This window comes from Brienomyrus brachyistius, chromosome 21 (genome assembly GCF_023856365.1).
Source record: "Brienomyrus brachyistius isolate T26 chromosome 21, BBRACH_0.4, whole genome shotgun sequence".
NCBI lineage: Eukaryota > Metazoa > Chordata > Actinopteri > Osteoglossiformes > Mormyridae > Brienomyrus > Brienomyrus brachyistius.
Window position 1 is genome coordinate 6,124,929 of NC_064553.1, and position 21,629 is coordinate 6,146,557.

At 42.9% G+C, this 21,629-nt stretch overlaps 1 protein-coding gene across 1 annotated transcript; it reads right to left on the reverse strand.

Moving 5' to 3' along the window:
• Window positions 1-391: 391 nt before the first annotated feature.
• On the reverse strand, window positions 392-12,945 carry LOC125716369 (calponin-3-like). Its single transcript, XM_048988590.1, has 7 exons — window positions 12,632-12,945; window positions 4,870-4,991; window positions 4,418-4,484; window positions 3,976-4,113; window positions 3,740-3,856; window positions 2,919-3,065; window positions 392-1,632 (listed from the first exon to the last, which is right to left on the reverse strand). The coding sequence occupies exons 1-7, from the start codon at window positions 12,686-12,688 to the stop codon at window positions 1,288-1,290; spliced, it is 993 nt and encodes a 330-aa protein (XP_048844547.1). The 5' UTR covers window positions 12,689-12,945; the 3' UTR covers window positions 392-1,287.
• Window positions 12,946-21,629: the final 8,684 nt, after the last annotated feature.

The window sequence follows — 21,629 nt, forward strand, 5'->3', positions numbered from 1 at the left end:
GCCGAGCAGAGACGGGTAGGAGCTTCTCTGGGCATCGGCCCCCAGACCGCATTCCGGGACCCGAGGGGCTCCTGGCTTCCGTTTCGCGAGATTCCACCGTTTACATGGTAACCGGCATTTTCCTAAACTCGGGAGGTTCAGTGTTTTCAGTTTAAATTCGGCCGCTAAACAAAGCAACGATTATCTCCAGGCAAAGAACTGTGTTGATGTGGGGGAGGGGGGGGGTGGACTTGAAATAGTGCCATAAGACCTTTCTCATGAACTCCAGATGAAGGTTTCTGTCCTCCAAATGAAAAGAAAAGGCGGCCATTTTCCATCCTGTGATTTCACATCTGAAACGGACATAACCTGACACAGCTAACCATGCACAGCAAAATGATCAGAAGTGACCGAAGTTCTAAATATTTATTTCTGTGGCTGACACTTTGCCCCAAAAAAAAATTCACCATGACAATTTATACCTGGATCTGGGGGGGGGTACAATTAAAAATGAAAATATTAAAATTAAAAAAAGGCATTTAGAACTCACAAACATTAAATGTAGTTATAAAAAACATAGAAAACAGAAGGTTCACGCTTCGGAAAAAAAAAACATGGTAATAAATACAGAGAGTAGATTTTACATACATTAAGACCTTATGGCGCATCTTATGTAATAAAATAAAAAACATTTTTAGTAACATGGGAAACAACTCAGAAGAGGAAGGAACCTGTTCCAGTGTTTTTTCTTTTAATTATTATTTTAAAAATCATCCCACAGTCCAATAAAAAAAGGTGCAAGCAGTTTCCTTCACTCACCCTAATGGCCACGGAGTATTATAATCTTGATATATAATATATTAAAGGCAATGGGGAAAAGAGCAGAAGCTACATATGTACACCGGGACTGACATGCACGACATTCCCCTTTAAGAGAACAGAACCTCATAATAGTTAAGACATGATTGTAGTATAAAGCCACACTTCATCATTGTGGCAAAAATAAAATCATTACTTCACAGTAATCAATACTTCATAAAAAAATGTTAAAAAGAATAAAAGTGGAATGTTCTTAACCTTATGATAAACAGAACTGAGTACTGGTACTTTCTACAGAGTACTATAATTGATTAAAATACTGATGTTTTCGACAGGCGGGAGGAAAGGAACACAGACAAGCCGCCGTTTTTGTCCTGCACTTCAGTTTCAGCGTAAAAGCTAACGTGGAAAGCAAAAGACTTGCCCTGTTGATTTTTCGGAAGAGAGAGACATACGACTGGCTTAACTCGGGCCTGCACTGGATTCTGCCTAGTAGTCGATGGGCTGGTCGTTGTAGTGACCGCTGTACTCGTCCTGGTAGTTGAGCGGGTACTCGTCGGGGTAGTCGCCCTGGTAGTCAGTGTCGCTGGCCTCGGAGCCGTTGGTACCTGTACCCATGCCCTGGCTGCCGTTAGCGTGGACTGTGGGCTCCAGGGGAGTGGCGCAGTACTTGGGGTCGAAGACCTGCCGGCCGAGCCCGTAGACACTCATGCCCTTCTGGGAGGCCACCTTGTTGGTGCCCATCTGCAGGGAGATAGTGGACGAGTCCAACGGCTGCACCGCCACCTTCTGGTCAAAGATGTCTCTGCGGGTGCCAGGAGCGGCCATACCGGCCTACAGACAGGGCACAGGGTGTGAGACGGATCCGGCGCAATCTCCTACAGAGCCTCGGATGTGGGGGTTAAACGTTTCGTCGCAAAACGATTATTCAGGGCAATTTAACCGGGATCTCCATCCAAAACCAGATTGCACAGCCGACAGGCTCACGGTTTAAATAGCCGGACACTATTTGTTCAGGAAAATTAAGCTGCTTTGTCAGACGGGCCTGGAACTCGAACACAGAGAGGTTTAAGGGCGGAGATTAAGCTTCTCTCGTTCTCATGTACGGGGGGGTCAGTACAAAGAGACCCGGGGAAAGGCAGGGAGTAGCTCACACAGTGAAATAACATTTCTGGAGGAGAAACAAGTCAGAAATCTATGCTTAAGCTCCAGATATCGATTTTTAAACCTTAGCAGTAAGAGCCAGACACACTCTCTGGCGGGAGATCAGGTGGGCTTTACTGTCATATCGTCCGTACAAAGGTAAACAGGAGCACAAAATAGTGACAGAGGGAGGGGTGCTCACAGGAACGCGCAAAAGCAGGAGAGGGCATGCAGAAGCGGGGGGGCTGGACACCAGGGATTGTGCAAAAGTCTGAGGAAGCCAAAGGAAATGTTTAAAGCTATTTATCTGGGTAGCGAGGGCACATTTGCTCAGAACACAAAACAATTTAGCGTTAGAACATATGCGAATTAAGCGTAACACAACAAAAACTAGTAAGAATTTCTTCTGCTCTCCAAAAAGGTTCTTATATCTTGCTGGATGTCTAGATGAACATCCCTTCAGTTCCCAAACCTCCCCTCAGGGGCACTGCTGCCATTCCATGTATTTATTAAATTTCACCACCAGTTCTCTTAATTAACTCAATTTGCTTTTTTTTTTTTTTTTTTTTAATAAAAGTCAATGAAATTTCGGTTATCTATACAAGGTGTGCTAAGTCAAAAATATCACATGGCTGTATTGGATGGATGAGGCAATTACTGGGGTGATTCTAGCAGAAGATTTGAAACAGCTAAGCTAACAGACTAACAGGCATAATGCCATCGTTTCACACCATCGTTTTAAACATTTTCTTTTGCTGCCTAAGACTTCCATCCCAGGTCTGTATACAGAGTGCAACGTGAATGTTTGTAGACAAGCAGAAAGATAGTATTGACACAACAGATGGGTACTCTAGACAAGAGGATGGGCGGGCCGAGCTGGGGCATTATGGGCTATCAGTGCAATATCAGCCAATCAAAAACCTAACAAGCCTGCTAGCTAGACAAACACGTGGCCAATCAAAACAAGGTGAGCCTACCTGGCTGGCGCCTTTGTTTGTTCCCATCTGCAAGCTGATGGTAGTCTGGTCAAACGGCTTGTCTGTCTGAATCTTAGGGTCGTAGAGATGTCTCCTGGTCCCGTACGCCGTCATCCCGGCCTGACTGGCGCACTTGTTCGTTCCCATCTGTCCAAAAGTTAGCAGGAAGCCGGCTCTCTCAATGAGCTTCCTGAATCACCCCCAACAGTCGGCACGAGTCCAGAACACGTTACCCACTATATACGAGACCTTAGATAAGGGTAATCAGAAGAGCACGGCTTCCTCGATAAAACTATCACATGCTCCATCCCTTTATGGAGTTATAATTCTGAATAGTGACCACAAAAACCAACGGCGTGTCACTAGGCTCGGAAGGGTGACAACTGCAATTCAATAAATGTTACTATCTGGCGAATTCGAGACAAAAGGCACTATTTTCCAGAACGTTGACCACTACTCTTGAAAAATAATGAATCGCAACAAATCTTACACTTTCCTTAAATCCTGTTATACACACGTTAGTGATTAATGTACTGTATTTAATATAATACAATGTCATTGCCATCATCCGAGTCTGAAGAAGTGGAGGTTGTACAACACTCAAAAAAGATTGCATCACTGAGCAGAACCTCTACGTTATAACTGTACCTTGATCGATCTTTAGCCATGGAAAAAGTAGCAAGTCAGAAAGTAGTTGGACCAAAGTTTGTACACAAACACCTTTTCTACCTTCGATGATCAGAATGATAACAAAAATGATCTTACAAATCAGCAACCACGGTCATTACATCTTAGAGCAGTTAAGCGTAGTACATTCTGACCTGTAGCCCGATGACGCACTGTCCAGCCTTCATCTTCTCCTCATTGAACTGCCGTGTCTGCCTGTCGGCATATTTCACGCCGATGTCGACCTTCGTGTCGATGCCTTTCGTCTTGGCCTGTTGAGTACAGGGAGACTCATTGGGGTCAAAGACTCGACGCCAACTTTTCAATGGGAAAAAAAAACAAAAGCAAAATGGAGATCTTGTTCTCACTCACTGCAGAAGCAGGAGCGTACCATACTGGCCAAAGCCAGGAGTGTGGTCTGGACTTGAGTCATGTTTCCATTTTCAAAGAGGTCGTTCGCTTCAAAGATGTCATTGGGCTTCAAGCCATAGTTCAGAATAGCTTTGATGAAGTTTCCCAGGTTTTCCAGCTGGGGGGGGGGGAGGGGGGGGGCGGACAGAAGGCATATTTTACGGGGAAGTGGTCATAATTTCACAAGCTAGATTACATTCCCCACGGAATGCAGACTTGGCCAGGGGGACAGACCTCACTTTAAAAGGGGCGCATGCAATTTCTCATATTTCTCAGTCTTGCCAATAGCTTGTAAAGCTTTTGCTAGCATACACCAAATTAACATATGCTTGCTGATTAGATGCAAGTTATACATTCTCCGGTAAAAGCGTGTACATTTGAGGCAGAGTATGTATAGATGTTGAGGGAGACACACTTCTTACCTTGTGCCAGTTCAGTTTAGAATGGTTGATTTTCTTTACCGAACCAGGCTGCAACTTGTTAATCAAGCTATACAAATGACACAAATATATAAATAGATATTTTTGTACACCAGAGGAATACAGTCACACAAACCTGTCTATTTGCTCTTTCAGTGTATGACAACCCAGTCCTCGATGAAGCCTATACCGTCCGCATTTTTGCTCCCTCCCAGCACACCTGTATCAGGCATTTGGTATTATTGACTGCTCGGTTCCTTCTTGACAGTTTCTTTCAGGTGTGCTGGGAGTGGAGAGGGAGCAAAAATGTGGACTGTCTGGGGGTCCCTGAGGACCGGATTGGGAAACTTTGCTCTATTCATGACAGATACAGGTGGCATATCTTGGTGGCGAATTGCAGGGGCCCCTTTGGGACCGCAGACAGCTCTACAGGAACACAGCCCTCGGTCACTCACTCGCACAGGATGACGCCATCCTTCAGGCCTTGCTGGAAGTTCTCCCCGATGGGCATGCCCGTCACCTCCTCGATCCAAAAGCGCAGCTCCTCCTCCTTCTGCAGGTCATACTTTTGGGCGATCTGCAAGAAGCAGCCATGAGATATCTCAGACCAATGGGTGTGCAAGGAAATGACTCGGGGGCAGGAGGTCCGACAGGAGATACCCCCCCCGCATGAGGAGGTCTGACAGGAGAGACCCCCCCCCCCCCCCCCCCCCCGCATGAGGAGGTTCGACAGGAGACCCCTCCACGAGGGTGTCCTACAGTAGAGAGAATTTTAGACTTCCGTGGAAATCCTCAGCTTAAAGGAGATATCTTAAATCATTATTTTCCAGCTAGTGGATTGTGCCCTAAAAATGGATCACAGTACCATGTTCACGTTTTAAAAAAAAAACCTACCAGCAGTCCCACCCCCCTCCACAAATTTGACCATTATTTTTTTCTGTGAAGTGAATTTATCATGACAAGGCCAAACCAGTTGAGAACCCCTGGCCTAAACAAGCATGAAACCTGCCATCTCAGAAAGCTCAATAAAAATCAGAATTAAATAAAAAAACAACCCACAGTCAACGATTCCTGATCTAACCAGATCACCTTCATATCCTCCCAGACGAGCACAAATGCGAATTAATGTTGTTCCACTATAATCTGGTTAGCAAGAAAAACAACCAGTATTTACTGGACCAGGCATATTCACACAGACATGAAGACAAGCCAGTTCAGCTCTGTTTCACACCAAACACTGTACTGTAATGTAGAGCCACTCTTTCCAATTTGGTATTCAACACTACATCAGGCTCAACATCACTTCAAAATGGCTCATCAAGACACAACGGTATAGTAACCTAGACTGAATAATCGTATCTTTGAAATTATGCACCTCAAAATCACATTGATTTAGATATAAACATCAGTCAGTTACCTAAATTACCACTTCAGGGGATACAGGAAGGATTTAAGAGGTTGGTATAAAATGTTTAATGTCATGCCACAGCAACAGCAAACAGGCCGTTTCAAGAGAACAAAAGCCGATTAGATCTACGAGAGTCCACAGGGAACATGCAGCAGAGCAGATCATCCTGTTTAGGGAGGGAAGATCCTTCTGGGCTACAAATTACAGGCTATTCTCATTCGTAGCTTTGCTCATGAGCACTCAGGTCCTGGGTTTCTGCATTTGTTTGAATTATGTTCTACAAACAGAGTGCAAGGGGAAGCATCGTTTATTACTTAAACACAGTGTTTTCCAATCCGGTCCTTGGGGACTCGCAGACTGGAGGGAGCAAAAATGTGGACTGTCTAGTAGGAAGCCTGGGGGGAGCAAAAACGTGAACCGTCTGTGGTCCCCAAAAACCGGGCTGGGAAACGCTAACTTAACATATGCTCATTCAGCAGAAGAGCGGCTCAACGCCAACTGCAAAGAACGCCGCGGCTTTCCGCCCTCGGATTTGCCATTCAGCTCGACTTTGTGTCAGCCAAGGGGATGGGGAAACCGGCCGAAGAATTTAGCTGTGAAGTGGTAAGGTGCTGACACAGTAGAAGATCGGGTTAAGTGACAAAAAGACTTTGTTACATTCTGAGTGTTTGTCCGGGAATGATGCCAGCAGAGGCAAAAACAAAATAAATTAATCAACTGCAGGGATCGAGAGTTTTAAGATAGTAACACACACACTGACTCTACATTTTAAGAATTCGTGCACATACCTGCTACATCATAGCATTGATAAATACCAAGAAACGTACATGATTCGATAGGCGAGGAATTGCCCTTTGGTGCTCCACTCCATAGTTGAGGAGATGTTTTAAATTCCTACAGCAACCGCCAGCTTCTGTCACTCTGCTCAACTGGTCCCAGTCTCAGCTACACATTAGCTGTACTGTTAATAAGTACCAGAATGGGCTGTACGTTCAACTCTCGCAAACTCTAACTCCGTTTCTGCATAGTTTGGCATTTCACTCGAGATAAGGAGGAAAGGGTATTTTTGATGGAATGGTAACATGGGGTTAAGGCAGTTTGCTACAATTTACTACCAATTTACTACCAAAATCAAATAGATCACAGTTTCATTTTGAAACCCCTTTTGTTTCTGCAGTGCATGGAAAAAGGTTGGCATTCACCATGGCTGTTACTCAATAGAACTTGAAGGCAATGAATATGCTCCTTTAAGAATCATGCTGAGAAGGTGGAGTTTGAGGCAGCCCGACTCACGACGACACCCCTCTGAGATCTTTGGCAGTCAGCTGAGCGGCCGTCCGACGTTCATCCACCTTCACTGTTCAGTTCAACTTCCCCTACATTCACAAAACCTCATTTGATAATCTTACATGTCTTATGACTTACAGGAGTTACCAAAACCAGACTTCGATTAAACACAGCAATGCTTTATCTGAAGAGAAGTTAAATGTTCCATGAAAGATAAATGGCTACAGGGGGGGGGAAAGTACAAACTGGAACAAAACTTAACCTTTCCAGATACAAAACAAGCCTTGTTGTGATCCTGTAGTACAACACGCCTCCTTAGTCAGAGCTGACATCTGGAGATGTAAAAGGTCACTGGTCACTGGAAACGTCCCATAACAAACCCTGAGATGGTCCCTTTATCCGTTTGGGTATTTAGTAGAGACCACTCCTTCCCATGAAGATGTCAGAATTCAGGAACGTGTGGAGACAAACATGCATCGCATCTCTTCACGGCCAACGGAGTTGAAAGGTCTGTAGGCTGGATAACACTTTCCACTGCTTCAAGAAGACTGTTTAAAGCAGTACAAAAAGATCCAGTATCCTCTATGAAAATGGACTCTGGAAAGACTCTGGTTTCATGACAGAAGAATCTGACCTATGAGCCACGTGTCACCCTGGATCTTGCTCTTATCATTCCACGCACCAAGCGAGAGAATTCAAAGATTTGAGTAAATGCTTCCAATGGGGCTTGAAGGAGACATTTTCTGGACACCATTTCTGTCCTGTAACTGCCTCATTAGTCCTTACACAGGCTACCTGGACGGTTCTAGAGGAACTGGCTGGATTTTTTTTTAGACAATAGACACCTTGTCCTTCTGGAGGCCCAAGTTGACAGTGTAACTACCGGCTACGCAACATCGCCCCTGTTTCTCCATGTAGTAAATGAACTACAAACTCAGCTATCAAAAAACATTGGCAGTGAGAAGCCCTCGACGTTCTCAAAATGCAAACAAGTCTGCATGGCAAATACGGCGATTAATTTTTGCTCCAATGAATGGGGAGAACTTGAAGACCACAAACCAACAGCCCCACCATCCAAGGTCTCCAAATAAAAAAAAAAAAACTCAGATCATGAACTTCCTGGATTCGGAGCCATGAGCTATTTGGCAGAGCAGCTCCAGGAAATCATGACACCTCAAGGATGAACTGGTGACAGATGTTTTGCACCAGGAACACAAAAGAACGATCCGGTGTCAGCACTTAAAAGGAAAATACCACACTACCAGCAGAAGTTCAATAAGAGTGGCTGGAAAACACACACACACACAAATATTGCTGACCACTGGACTGCATGACCCCAGTGTAATTCAACCCAAAAGCAGCACAGCCCAAATACAGTTGGATGCTATAGTAGGCTGCAGTAGATACTGTAGTAGGCCATATTAGATGCTACATTAGACTGTAGCAAATGCTGTAGTAGGCTGCAGTAGACGCTGTAGTAGGCCATATTAGATGCTATATTAGACTGTAGCAAATGCTGTAGTAGGCTGCAGTAGACGCTGTAGTAGGCTATATTAGATGCTATATTAGACTGTAGCAAATGCTGTAGTAGGCTGCAGTAGACGCTGTAGTAGGCCATATTAGATGCTATATTAGACTGTAGCAAATGCTGTAGTAGGCTGCAGTAGACGCTGTAGTAGGCCATATTAGATGCTATATTAGACTGTAGCAAATGCTGTAGTAGGCTGCAGTAGACGCTGTAGTAGGCCATATTAGATGCTATATTAGACTGTAGCAAATGCTGTAGTAGGCTGCAGTAGACGCTGTAGTAGGCCATATTAGATGCTATATTAGACTATAGCAAATGCTGCAGTAGGTTGTGGCATGCCAACACCACTGCAAACACTGAGGGATTTCCAGTAAGGTATCTAGAGACTGGAAATTGAAAACCTAGGAGGTCCATTAATTGTTGAAATGAAAACGCTTCCGCCTCATTCCATGCAACCCTCCATTCTTAAAAAAACAAAACAAAACAAACATAAGCTTGTCAAACTTTTGAATGGCTGGTTAAGTCTACTTGCCAGCTTGGCAATAGAGGTCAGTCAGGCCACAGGATGCCGGCACGTTAGTGACCGAACTCATAAAAGCGATTTTATTGCCATGGAAAATCGGGGGGTTATAAAAGGCTTCGAATTCCGAAGCTTGTGCTTATGTGATGATGGATAGGGAGAGCGATACTGGCATGGGGGCGGAGTCTGTCAGTCTGCCAGCTACGGACAGCCTGCCTTTCAGGTTAGAAGAATTCAGCAGTGGCCTCTGCACTTCGCATGCTGCGGTATCCGCAACTTTCATGCCATTCTTTGCTTTCTACAATTGTTTTTTTTTATTTATTTTTGGAGAGGGCTTCAATAAAGGAAACCACTCAAAACAAGTGCCAAGTGAATTGTGGATTTACTGGAAAATATTCAAAACAGGAATTTCTGTGCAAATCTCAAAAATATGAATTTCCTGGAAAGCCGAGGGGAGATGCAAATGCTAAACAAGCGGAAATGTCCGGAATCAGCCTTATTTATTTTTCCTCAAAACCTTGTCAACAAGCTCCTGAGCAGGTCAAGTGACATTCTGCCTTATCAAAGAGTCATTGTCTCTGGGTCTGAGACAGACGCCTAGCAGAGTGTCGCCAAGCAGGTGACTACTGCAGGATCACATATCTTTCCACACTTCATGGTGCCAAATCTCGCTCTCAAAACAGTTCACAAAAACATGACTCTTCCAGCTCAATTTCAGTTGTATGGCTTGAATCTCATACTTTAACACAAACGAACCTACAAGAAATTCAGAGAAATTCTCTGTTATTAACCAAACACAAGCTCTCTGATTCACAATATATACAAACAAAAACTCCATACTGTATCAAATTAATTACCAGTATCAGTATGTTAGCCTTAAATGGAAGAACAAGATTGGAATTTTATATAATATACACATGCAGTCAATCAATAATTGATTCTGCATGCATATATGTGACATAAAACGAATAACAATATAATTCACTGCTTAACAGAATAAGGGCAACATCACTCTCTGATCTAAGTTCGAGAGATCCTGCCCCACCACGGTCAGCCATGTGTGAAAACGTGCAAACCACAAGACATCTGAACACGTTCACGCCTGAAGGCTCCATGTTGGGCTCAGTAAGCCTGATCTGCAGACCACCGTCATCGAGATGGCAAACGGATGAGATGTATGTCGAGGTGATCAATTCTCACGCATTTGGTGTGACACTCACGCTTACAGACTCTCACGCAAGAAATCTTACAGAAAATCGATATTATTCCATTATAAACCTAAAATTAGCTACATCAAAAGTTCTGGGGTAATCTGCAAACCCTAGAAATTATTTACAAGGTAATAAAACTGTTACATGTAAATGTGCGTATGTGTTTGTGCAGCCTTGTCTCCAACTGGAAATCTCGCACCAGCCACTGACCAAAATCAGCAACCCAGAATATTTGAATAACTGCTTTGGACTGAATTTGTCAGTGCTGATGCATTTTAGAGACAAGACATTTTTGAGAGCAATACAAGGTGTGTCAAGCATTGGAAGAAGACAAATCAGTAATAACTGACCTCCACTCTCTTGCGAGTGACTTCCATCCCATCTACTAAGTACATCAGTCAGATCTCTAAGAAGGCCAAACTACTGGCAGCCAGTTCATTCAAATTAAATAAAAACAGATTTGCATTTAAACTTCTTTCCCATTCCAACAGTAACGTGGAATTAAGGGACTGGTCAGCTTCCTAATAACCGAAAGGACAGAGAAGTGCTCCCAAGCTGAAAAATTGGGCTATGCCACTCTCGCGAGAGAAAAAAAAGCAAAATCATTTGCAAATCCTCCAAGGACCTCAGCTACATTGTGCTGAAGCAAGCAAAGTAGTCAGCAAGAGGATATGCCCAATCCCCCAAGTTTTTCCATCTTGAAATAGATTGTCTGATTAACATCAAGTTAAAACAACCAAGGGGTTTCGTTTATTTATTTATTTATTATTTCCCCAAAGGACATATTGGCCAGTCTGTTCTGTGGAAACTCCTTGCAACTGAGGAACTTCCGCCACCAGTGCGCGCGATCGCACTTATCAGATGGAAATTGCCCATTAGAGAGCACTTAAAAGTCACTGCCGATAACGGAGACCTCCGATACGAGCTCCCTTGGACGCTTAAATAAAAGAAGAGAAATCCTATTTCGGACAGGGCTGAGAGGGTACTGCGCTGGGGTTGAAGAGAACCATCCCCCTTTTTACGAAATAGCAACAGACTCGTGTTACCAGAAATGAGACGTGGCGTGTCTGGCACTCACAAGCGGCAGCGAAAATGTCGAAGCGTTTTACCCATCCCACCGTTTCAAACGCATTATGCAAAAAAATGAAATGCATGAGGCGTTGCAGACTTTTGCAACAGCTGGGGCGATGGTATTAGTTACCTGGAAGCGGACAATGGGGAACAAAACCGAAAGTGCAATAAAGAACTTCGCCCAAAATACATTCATATTCATCAAACCGATGTAAAAAAAAAAAAAAAAATCCCGCATCTGAAAGGTTGGCTTTTGGAGTCTTTTCTAAGGGTTTTCGATGATGAAACGCTCCAAGACTGCAGGGACCTTTATTTGTACCCTACGCCATAGTCTAACTGTCTTGCTTTGACTAGGTCACACACAAACTGGCATTGATTTTGATCTCAAACCCACATTTTATCTGCAGTAAGTCGCTGTGGCTGTGGGATACCTTGCAATAAAAATTAACGATACTGTGCTGATCGCATCAGTATCCCAATTATAAATAGGCGATACTGGGTTATTTACAGTGCGTATGCGATGCTCCACCCTGCAACGTGGATAACACAGAATTTACAAAAGCTGTTTATATAGTTAACTGGATTACCATGAAAAGAAATTTTCTACTGGTGCATGTGGCAGACGAACAACACTTATTAAAATATTCTAATTAACGTGCATTAAATTTTTAGAAATTCAAGATAACATATACATAAACAATTGTGATTTGTTTGTATATATATATATATATATATATATATATATATATATATATATATATATATATATATATATAGGACATGGAAAATCACAATTGTTTATGTATATGTTCACAATATATATATATTAATTTTTTCTGTGAAGGACATGACATGCGCTGCTTCACCTAATACATTCCCAAAGGTGATCGGGTGACCTGTATTTAACTGAAAGCGCAGCAGGAAACAAAGAGCGCAACCGGACGGATGCCTGCAAGTTTCTCAAAAAATAAAAAGAAAAGAAAAAAGAAAACGAGGAAGATCACACTTTTCATCCATGATCTCAACATTTGTATTCACGTAAATAAACGTAAATACGGGAGATATTCTTTTCACAGGGGGAGCATGGAGAAAGCATTGCCGTCTCGGCAGCACTTTCAATAAAATAAAAGCGCCCTCAACGGAAAAAATAAGATAATATCGAGCATCGCACTGATCACGGCAATATCCTTACCTTGCTTTTCACTTCTGCAGAGAGGCCGTAGGTCGGTCCCTTGTTGAACTGAGTCATTTTCCTTTGTTTTATTATATAACCGAGCAATGTCAACAAAAGGATGTAGCTGTGTGTCCCTTCTGTTTATTCGATGTATAGAATCAACAAGAGATAGTTTTGCAACGTAGTGCACCGTTCGAATGGGATAACTGGATCCGTAAGCTTTAATTCTGCAAGTTTCCCGTTAACTGCTATTCAGATCTTACGTGAAAGCAGTACATCCACAGAAAGTTCTGGTTTCTTTAGGTCTTTTTGTGTTAAAGAAAGAAAAAAAATGTCGCCACCAGATTGACGGGAGCATCTGAGCCAATCAAATGCGGCGTATTTGCATGCGCGTTTCTTTTGTTGAAATGGAAAGTAGTACTGTTAGAGGAAACAAGAACATCAGCACGTTTAATTAATCAACACATTGTATTAATTCAGGACAACTTCGTATTTTGATGCCTAAACCATACTGTTTTGTATGTACATCATTATATAGAACAACAACAAAATGCGCACACCATGCAATTGTGGGAGAAAATTATAAATCCGAGACAATGTTGCCGATATAAATGGCCATTGATGGAAAAATTTAGAGGAACATCCTTTATCGGTAATAATGTTGGTAAATATTATTAATGACTATTAGATATGCACAGTCTACAATCTATTCCTCCGTAGATTAAAAAAAAAGCCGTTTCAGTTCTTGTGTGTTCGTGTAATGATTTCCCTGGATCTCATAGGGAGACAAACTTTTTCATGCAACCGTAGGATTTTCCATTAGGGGTTGCAAAGCGGACGATTTAACAGCGTTAAATCTTTTTATTTTCTTGTATACTATTCTGCGCGCCGGTCGGATGCTCATTTGAACGTGCAAAACATTAACATTCACATAACTTTCCAGAGGGGCGGCATGGTGGCGCAGTGGTTAGCACTGTTGCCTCACACCTCTGGTACCTGGGTTCGAATCTCCGCCTGGGTCACATGTGTGTGGAGTTTGCATGTTCTCCCCATGTCGTCGTGGGGTTTCCTCCGGGTACTCCGGTTTCCCCCCACAGTCCAAAAACATGCTGAGGCTAATTGGAGTTGCAAAATTGCCCATAGGTGTGTATGTGTGAGTGAATGGTGTGTGAGTGTGCCCTGCGATGGGCTGGCCCCCCATCCTGGGTTGTTCCCAGCCTCGTGCCCATTGCTTCCGGGATAGGCTCCGGACCCCCCGCGACCCAATAGGATAAGCGGTTTGGAAAATGGATGGATGGATAACTTTCCAGATATGTACCGAAAAGCACGTAGAAGACCAAAGAAGACTGACTAAAAATGAAAATACAACTTGCACCAAATGATGACTCTCTTACGTCATTCAATTTATTTTTCATACCAGCCAATAAGCTCTGAAGTAGTTCAACAAATCCCTCATATGGCTATTTTTATTTCTTACAGTGCATTTCTATGAAACTTTCCACTGAATTGTTGCAGTGCAAAAATCATTGTAATGAAATGAAAACAACAATTCATTTCCAAAGCCAAGAGTTGGCATTTTTTCTTATTGATAAAACGTCGTCAGCTGTACTCCTCTGCCGTTATCTTTGGACCGGCGCCACAAAGCAGCCCTAAACCCTACGCCTCCCTGCTGCCGACTTAATGACTTTAGGTAGCTGCCAATACAAACGGCCACTATCGCACGCAAAGCCGCAGCGTGGTGACACTTGCCTGGCCAGCATACTGTGCACGGTGCGTTTAAAGCGCCAATGTGTGCTTAAAAACATCCCAAACCCTCGGTTCAATCTGTTCAGCCTGGCATGAGCGAGGCACGCCTCATGACTCTGAATTTTAGTTTAATTTTATTTATTTAGCACAAACATTCTCAATCGAGTCCTCAAGGACCACCAGACAGTTCACATTTTTGCTCCCTACCAATTCCCAGCACACCTGTACCAAGTAGTTGGTGTTTTTGATTGGCTGGGAACTGGTAGGGAGCAAAAATGTGGACCGTCTGGGGGTACCCAAGGACTGGGTCGAGAGACACTGAATTAGCATATCAGGTTACAGAAAATGGATGGATGAAAAGTGCTGACTGACAGTAGGTGGTCCTCCTGCATACATTTTTGATAATCTGTATTATGAGACTCAGTGTAAAATGGGGATTGTGGTGTGAATGGCTTTAAAGGGCAGCATTAATCAGAGTGCCTGATTATAAAGTTTCATAGTGACCGCGTTGGTAATAACCTTAACAATGTATTTACAACTCAGTAGTTAGTGAGATTTTGCCCATGCTGGGCAATATTAGTAACAGCTATTAAGTGAGTTAAATGCTCTTGTACTTAGGATAATATCGAAAATTATTGATAAGGTCATGGTATTAATTGTTATATGGAGCATGTCTGGATATCCATCCATCCATTTTCCAAACCGCTTATTCTACTGGGTCGCGGGGGGGGTCCGGAGCCTATCCCGGAAGCAATGGGCACGAGGCAGGGAACAACCCTGGATGGGGGGCCAGCCCATCGCAAGGCACACTCACACACCATTCACTCTCACACGCACACCTACGGGCAATTTAGCAAGTCCAATTAGCCTCAGCATGTCTTTGGACTGTGGGGGGAAACCGGAGTACCCGGAGGAAACCCCACGACGACATGGGGAGAACATGCAAACTCCACACACATGTGACCCAGGCGGAGACTCGAACCCGGGTCCCAGAGGTGTGAGGCAACAGTGCTAACCACTGCACCACCATGCCGCCCATGTCTGGATATATGCTGTCATTTTTTGCTCCCGGCGGCTCCACGTGAAGACTGCCCTGTTGTCTGCCTGTTTCCTGCTCTGTGAGTTGGACAATCAAGGCCCCACAGAATCCACAAACAGGAAGCCGCAAACAATGAGGGCCCAGCATCGACGCAGACTCATCCTGACAGCGAACGCAAACAAAGCAAGTCGCCCAGGGCATCTTGCATTGTCAGCCGCTACAATTAGAGCCGCTCTCTTCAGAGAATAGTGCTAAAAATGCCTCTGTAACTGGCTCTCGGCCTTCGCAACCTGCTGGAACATCTGTAAAATATTCATGAATGATATGAGCAAGACGGTCGCCTCCTACCTGCAGAACTGGGGCTCTGAGTCTGGGCCCCCACTGTGTGTGTGTGGAGTTTACATTTTCCCTGGGATTTTTTTTGGAGTTTCCTCCAGGTATGAGTGTGTGTGTCTGTGGATTATGTTTATATTACATTGTGGGGACCAAATGTTCCCCACAATGTGATAAAATCCTCTTATTTTTGACATTGTGGGGACCATTTTCTAGGTCCCCACAAAGATCTGTGAATGCAATCAAAAAACTGAAAATGCCAAAAGTCTCGTGTTTTGTTTGGTTACTTATGGTTAAGGTTGGGGCTGGGTGGGGGTTACGGTCGTCATGTTAGGATTAGAGTTTTCCGCATAGAAATGAATGGAGATTCCCCACAAAAATATAATCACAATATATATGTGTGTGTGTGTGTGTGTCTGTGTGTGTGTGTGTGTGTGTGTGTGTGTGCAATGAGATGAACTAGCCTCCCGTTCAGGGTGTTCTCTGCCCTGAACTCTCTACCTCCTTGGAAAAACTCCAGACTGACAATGATCCTCATTCCAGTGCTTTAAGTGGGAAAAAACAGGTGTGAGTCTAACCTTGCTATCCTGTACTGGCAGATTATGAGAGGTGTTTCTGGTCCTATGAAGAGAAAAATACTGGTGAGTATCAGCCCACTTCAAGTACTACCCTGTACTAAATAAGATGTTATGGTAGATGGGTGGACAGGTGGATTCAGCTAAGAACTAAGATCTGAAACGGATATGCAGGAAGGCTAGAGACGCAGGAGGAGCAAAATTTTCTTTTCAATTATGCTTGAAGGTCTAGAATAGTGAAGTAAAATCACTGCTCTACCTGCTGATTCATGTTATTCATGTTCCAATATTGGATTTTCAAAGATTCTGCATTAGGAACACGTTTACCCTGACCCCCTCCGAATAACAGAGGAAATGTAACAAATTTAGCAGTCGATTATGTATCTTAAGTCAGTTTTCAGAATTAAATTTGTGGTGCTATGGGGCATTTAAGATTAAGATGAATGTTATTGATCCAAGGGGGATATTCTGGTGCATACAGCAGTGAAAATGTAGCACACAGACAAACGTATAGTGTGTAACAAAGAGAGTACAAAAACAGTACACATGGTGCAAACAAATATAAAACCTACACAGTAAACAAATAGGGGTTATAGACAAAATGAAGGCTATTTCTGTAATGAAAAGGACATTCAGACTCATCAAGCTCATCACAGGACGAATTACAGACACCAATTCACCAGCTGGAGCTTCCAGAGGAAACCCACCAAACACGAGGAGAACATGGACGCTCCACCTACTACTCAGAGCTGGGGAATCAGAGCTTTCTGAAAGGGTGTGAGGCTGCACTGTTATCTGAGTGATCAGTCCCACCAAAATGCATATAACTCATGCAATTTATGAGTTATAAGACACTGTCTGGATGCTTTTGTCAGCTGGAAACCTTTTGCCCTGGTATGAGAAACATTGGGGTTCCATACAGCTATGACTCAGGCCTGAACACCCCATATGTTCCATGAAAAACCTGCGACCAGGCTTTTCAGCTCAGGAGCTGCTATCCATCCCCCCCCCCCAAAGGGGCTGATGTCACTCCTTGAGGCACTGAAGAAGCCCGCTCTCCCTTTGGGGTGTCTGCTTACAGGGTAGTGAGCACCTTCCTCCAGAACATCCAGCTACGCAGTTTAAACTCAGTCAACAATGACAATAACCTTGACACTCAGCCCAAATCCCGCCTTTCTCCTAAAACGTTCTGTATTGTTCATATAATGAATACATTCCAGATGACACAGTACAAGCCTTAGACAAAATCATCTACCGTTTGCCAATTTGAATCCGCGTAAATGCCGAAATTACAATAAGCTAGATGCATTCTTACAGTTTTTCCAGGTTGCTTTATACAATTTCTTTAAACAGTCTTGAGGTTCTCTCAACTGCTTCTGCATTTCTCAAAACATTTTTCAAATGCCTGAAATTCTTCCTTGCAATACATCAAGGAGAAAATCTCCCTGCGTGCCTCAACCACCCTCTACAAGTATCTGTTTGGATGACATCACAGGCAGCATCTATCGCAGCAAGTAAAGAAACATGCTTGTGTGGCTGGTGACAAGCAGTCTCTACTTTTGTCATATAATAAAACCTCTTTTTGAACTGTTTTCCCACATACCACATACCACTGAAAGATCCATTCTGACAGCCGAATTAACATTTTTGCATGTGATTACTTACAGCAGGCACATGTTTAAATGTTTTGCAGAGTAGAAGCAAACAAATGAGAAGCGTATAATTAATTTTGACAACATGACTAATACAACTGATTTCTGGGCTAGTTCCAAGTGAATATATCTAATCCTGAACCAAAACTAAATCATCTCTAAATGAATGAGAACACTGAGATGTGACATTCTCTTGTGAGAAACTGACTTAAGGCCGTGAAGGTTTACACACACAAAAATGTGTGTGTAAATCTTCACACCCTTCAGTCAAAGGGGGCAAAAGGAAAAATGATTGGTCCAGAGAGTTAACCAATCAGATTGTAGACGAGGTAGGTCTAAGCAACTAGAGGAGGTGGGATCGACCAATCAGATATCTTCGTCTGGTCTCCTATAGTTGTTTGAACCATCCTCCTCTTGATTCTTATTTGTTATCTCTCTGAACCAATAATTTTCCCTTCTTCCCTCAGAACATTTTTGTGTGAGTACAACTCCCACGAGTTATTTGCATGCTCCGAATTCCATTAACGTAATCGTTCCGAATATTAATCTTAAGTAAACCCAGACGTATGGAGAAAAGATCGCTCTCAAAGCAGTCTATCCTAATCCAAGAAATCGCTGGATGGTGCCTGTCAAATAGATAGCGGTGGGCACCTTATTCGCGCATCCACCCTACAATAATATTAGAGTTTATTTTAGGACATAGTAGTTTAACCATTCGTCCTTATCGTTATTGTCCTATAAAAATACAAAGATTACTGTCATTATTTCTAAATTCTTTGACTGGTTTACATAGAGCAAAAAAAGGTATATACCTGCAATTATGCATATTTGAGATTTGGCTAACACAAAGATATGAAAGAAGGCAATTACTTAAGAATTTTTCTTTCCATTTTAGCTCGAGGATATTTCGGAGTAAAACGGTCTGGAAACGGTTATATTATATAACAGACTAGACTACTGAATTTAGTCAGACCATTTTAAAATACCCATTACTAGCTACGGGGAACTTGGACTTAGTCTAGCCGAAGGGACTCTGACGAGCCGTCTCGGATTGTGCTGACACTGCCGGGGGAGGTGGGCGGAGGGACTCGCTCTGTGATCTCACTCATATGCCCTTTTAAGGCAGCGTCAGTCTGGGAATGCGGTGATGACCGTCTCCCCTCCAGCTCCCCCACCGCTTCGGAATGCCGGCCTCTTTACGCCGATCACAATTTCGACAACAACAACAACAATAATAATAATAATAATAAAACCATGCAAATTCATTCTGCACGCACAGACATTTATAACGGAGTGAACATGAGAAAGGCATGAAAACATGAAAAAAGTGAACATGAAAAAATATATGATTGTACGCATTTTAGGGTGACAGCATTGAATTCGTCCGATTTTTGGTACACTTGCTTTTGTGTGAACGAATTCTTCTCCTGTTTACTACAAAACCGAAAGTTGAAATTTTATTAAAAACAAACACGCACACACACCTGGAAGAATGTAATGTATATTATACCACCACCCCACCCCCCACCACATACACACACACACAGAAGCTGTCGGTCATCCTTCTTACAATCGTTGATCCAGCACAGGATGGTAGGAACCTGGAGCGCACCCCAAACGGTAAAGGACACAATATGGCCATCTTAGAGACTCAAGTTCACCTAAATGCATCTCTCTCAGCTGAAGTGTGTAAGAAAGCTAAAGAACTCAAAGAAAAGTCCTGCAACACAGGGGGAACTTTGGAAACTCAGCCCGCCTGCAGGGCAAGATTCAAACGCTGAATGTTTTGGGCACACTGCCGTCGAGATAGCAAGATGTTTATTGAAATATAGATATAAAACCCATTAGAGAAGCTCTCTGACGAATAATTAAAATGGGGTGTATATCACAAAGGAAAGGAATTAAAGGGAAAATGTATGTCTGTATCCTGTTCTGATAAGTGGAACAACTTGACATCCAGGCTACCGGATCGTATGATCAGTTAAAAGACCTCGATAATGATTTTTTGCACAGTCCGAAGACCTTTCAGGTCCCGTCAGTCGTGCAATCCAAGTGAAGCCATCACTGCTTCTTCCGTGTTCTCTCCCTACTTTTTGTGGATACTGTCTGAAAAGATGCGGAAACCCGATTCTCCTGAATCTCCTCATGATTACCAGAACCAGAGGCTCACTGTACCCTGGGGGTGGGGTCAGACCCCGCCTCGATTTCTTGTGAACGAAGGCTTTCACAACTTACCCTGCTGCTCATGAATGAAACTCTCTGTGCCGCAACTTCACGTCCCCAGGTCCTGCTTTGTTCTCTGATACTGCCCCCTACCTGCAGTGTAACATTCACACTAAAAAGTGGTTGGACGATAGATCGACAACAGCATTAAACCTATAAACAGTAAATTATGGCAAAAAAAATTAAAGACATATGCTATAGCATACACAAAATTAAGAATTTAAAGTGCTTGATTAACAAAATTTAGTGAAATGTAGATGGAACATTAATTCTGCAGGCAACATGTATAGGATGCGACAACAGGTAAAACAATAAACAGATTTACAGAATAAACTGAGCCATTTTTGTCACTTTAATTTCAGTAATTCTATACTAACAGAATCATTTCAAAATTGGAAACTGAAAAGAACTTTTAGGACTGACCATTAGTTACATCTTGATCAAGGATATCTACAATCAAGCTACTTAATTGGCGGCACGTAATGAATTTATGAGTTTATGTTGCACAAGTCGCCCTTAACGTGTTTAGCATTGTTGGACTAACTGCATGGGCCATTCGTCTAGAAATTTCAAAAAGGAGGCTAATACCTCCCCCTGCTGTTATAAACTGGTATAAGAGTTTATCAATCTATACACGTAGAGCCGCAAATACGTCAGAACTTGTTGTTCACGAAAGGGACTCATTAGGACCATCGATAGAAGGCACTGTAAAAAAAAGAACATCCAGGAACAGCACTTGGGCTTTAAATATGCTATATTTGTTCCATACTAGGAACTTTAAGGAAGTTTCAGAGTAACTGGCATCTCGTATGTATTATACTATCAGGCTCCACTCTTCCTCACGACCATGACCAGGATAAGTGGAAGCTGAAGGATGGATGGCTGGATGGATGGACGAATGGATGGATGGGAAATTGAAAGTATATAACGAGTGATATATATATTTTTTTTTCCATCCAGATAAAATGCTTCACAAGAGAGCTCACAAACTTAGAAACGTATTCCAAATAGACGATCTGCTATACACACAGCAAAAGTAGGAGTTTTAGATCAGTTCTTTTACAGTATTCTATTGTATTCTATAATTATGATTTCTACCTATAGCGCAGATTTTACATGCAGTTAAAATGACCTAATGAAAATTATGTTGGTTTTGTAGTGTTGATGTGATTATGAAAAAACAAAATACCCAAAATAATTAGTCAAAGGACGCTGATTATGCAGTTGACGAATTATAAATGTTACCGAGACAAGAACTTTTGGCGCTTTAGTTTTTCTCATTAGGTAAAAGGTTACCACATTCTCGTGCGTGTGAGTGCGCGCGCGCGCGCGTGCTTGTGTGCATGTGTACGCGTGTGCATGTGAGTGTGTGAATATAGCCCTTTAAGAAGGCTGCTGTAACCTGATCTCCGCCTTGCCCCTTAGTAACCTCCCCCATCACTACCACA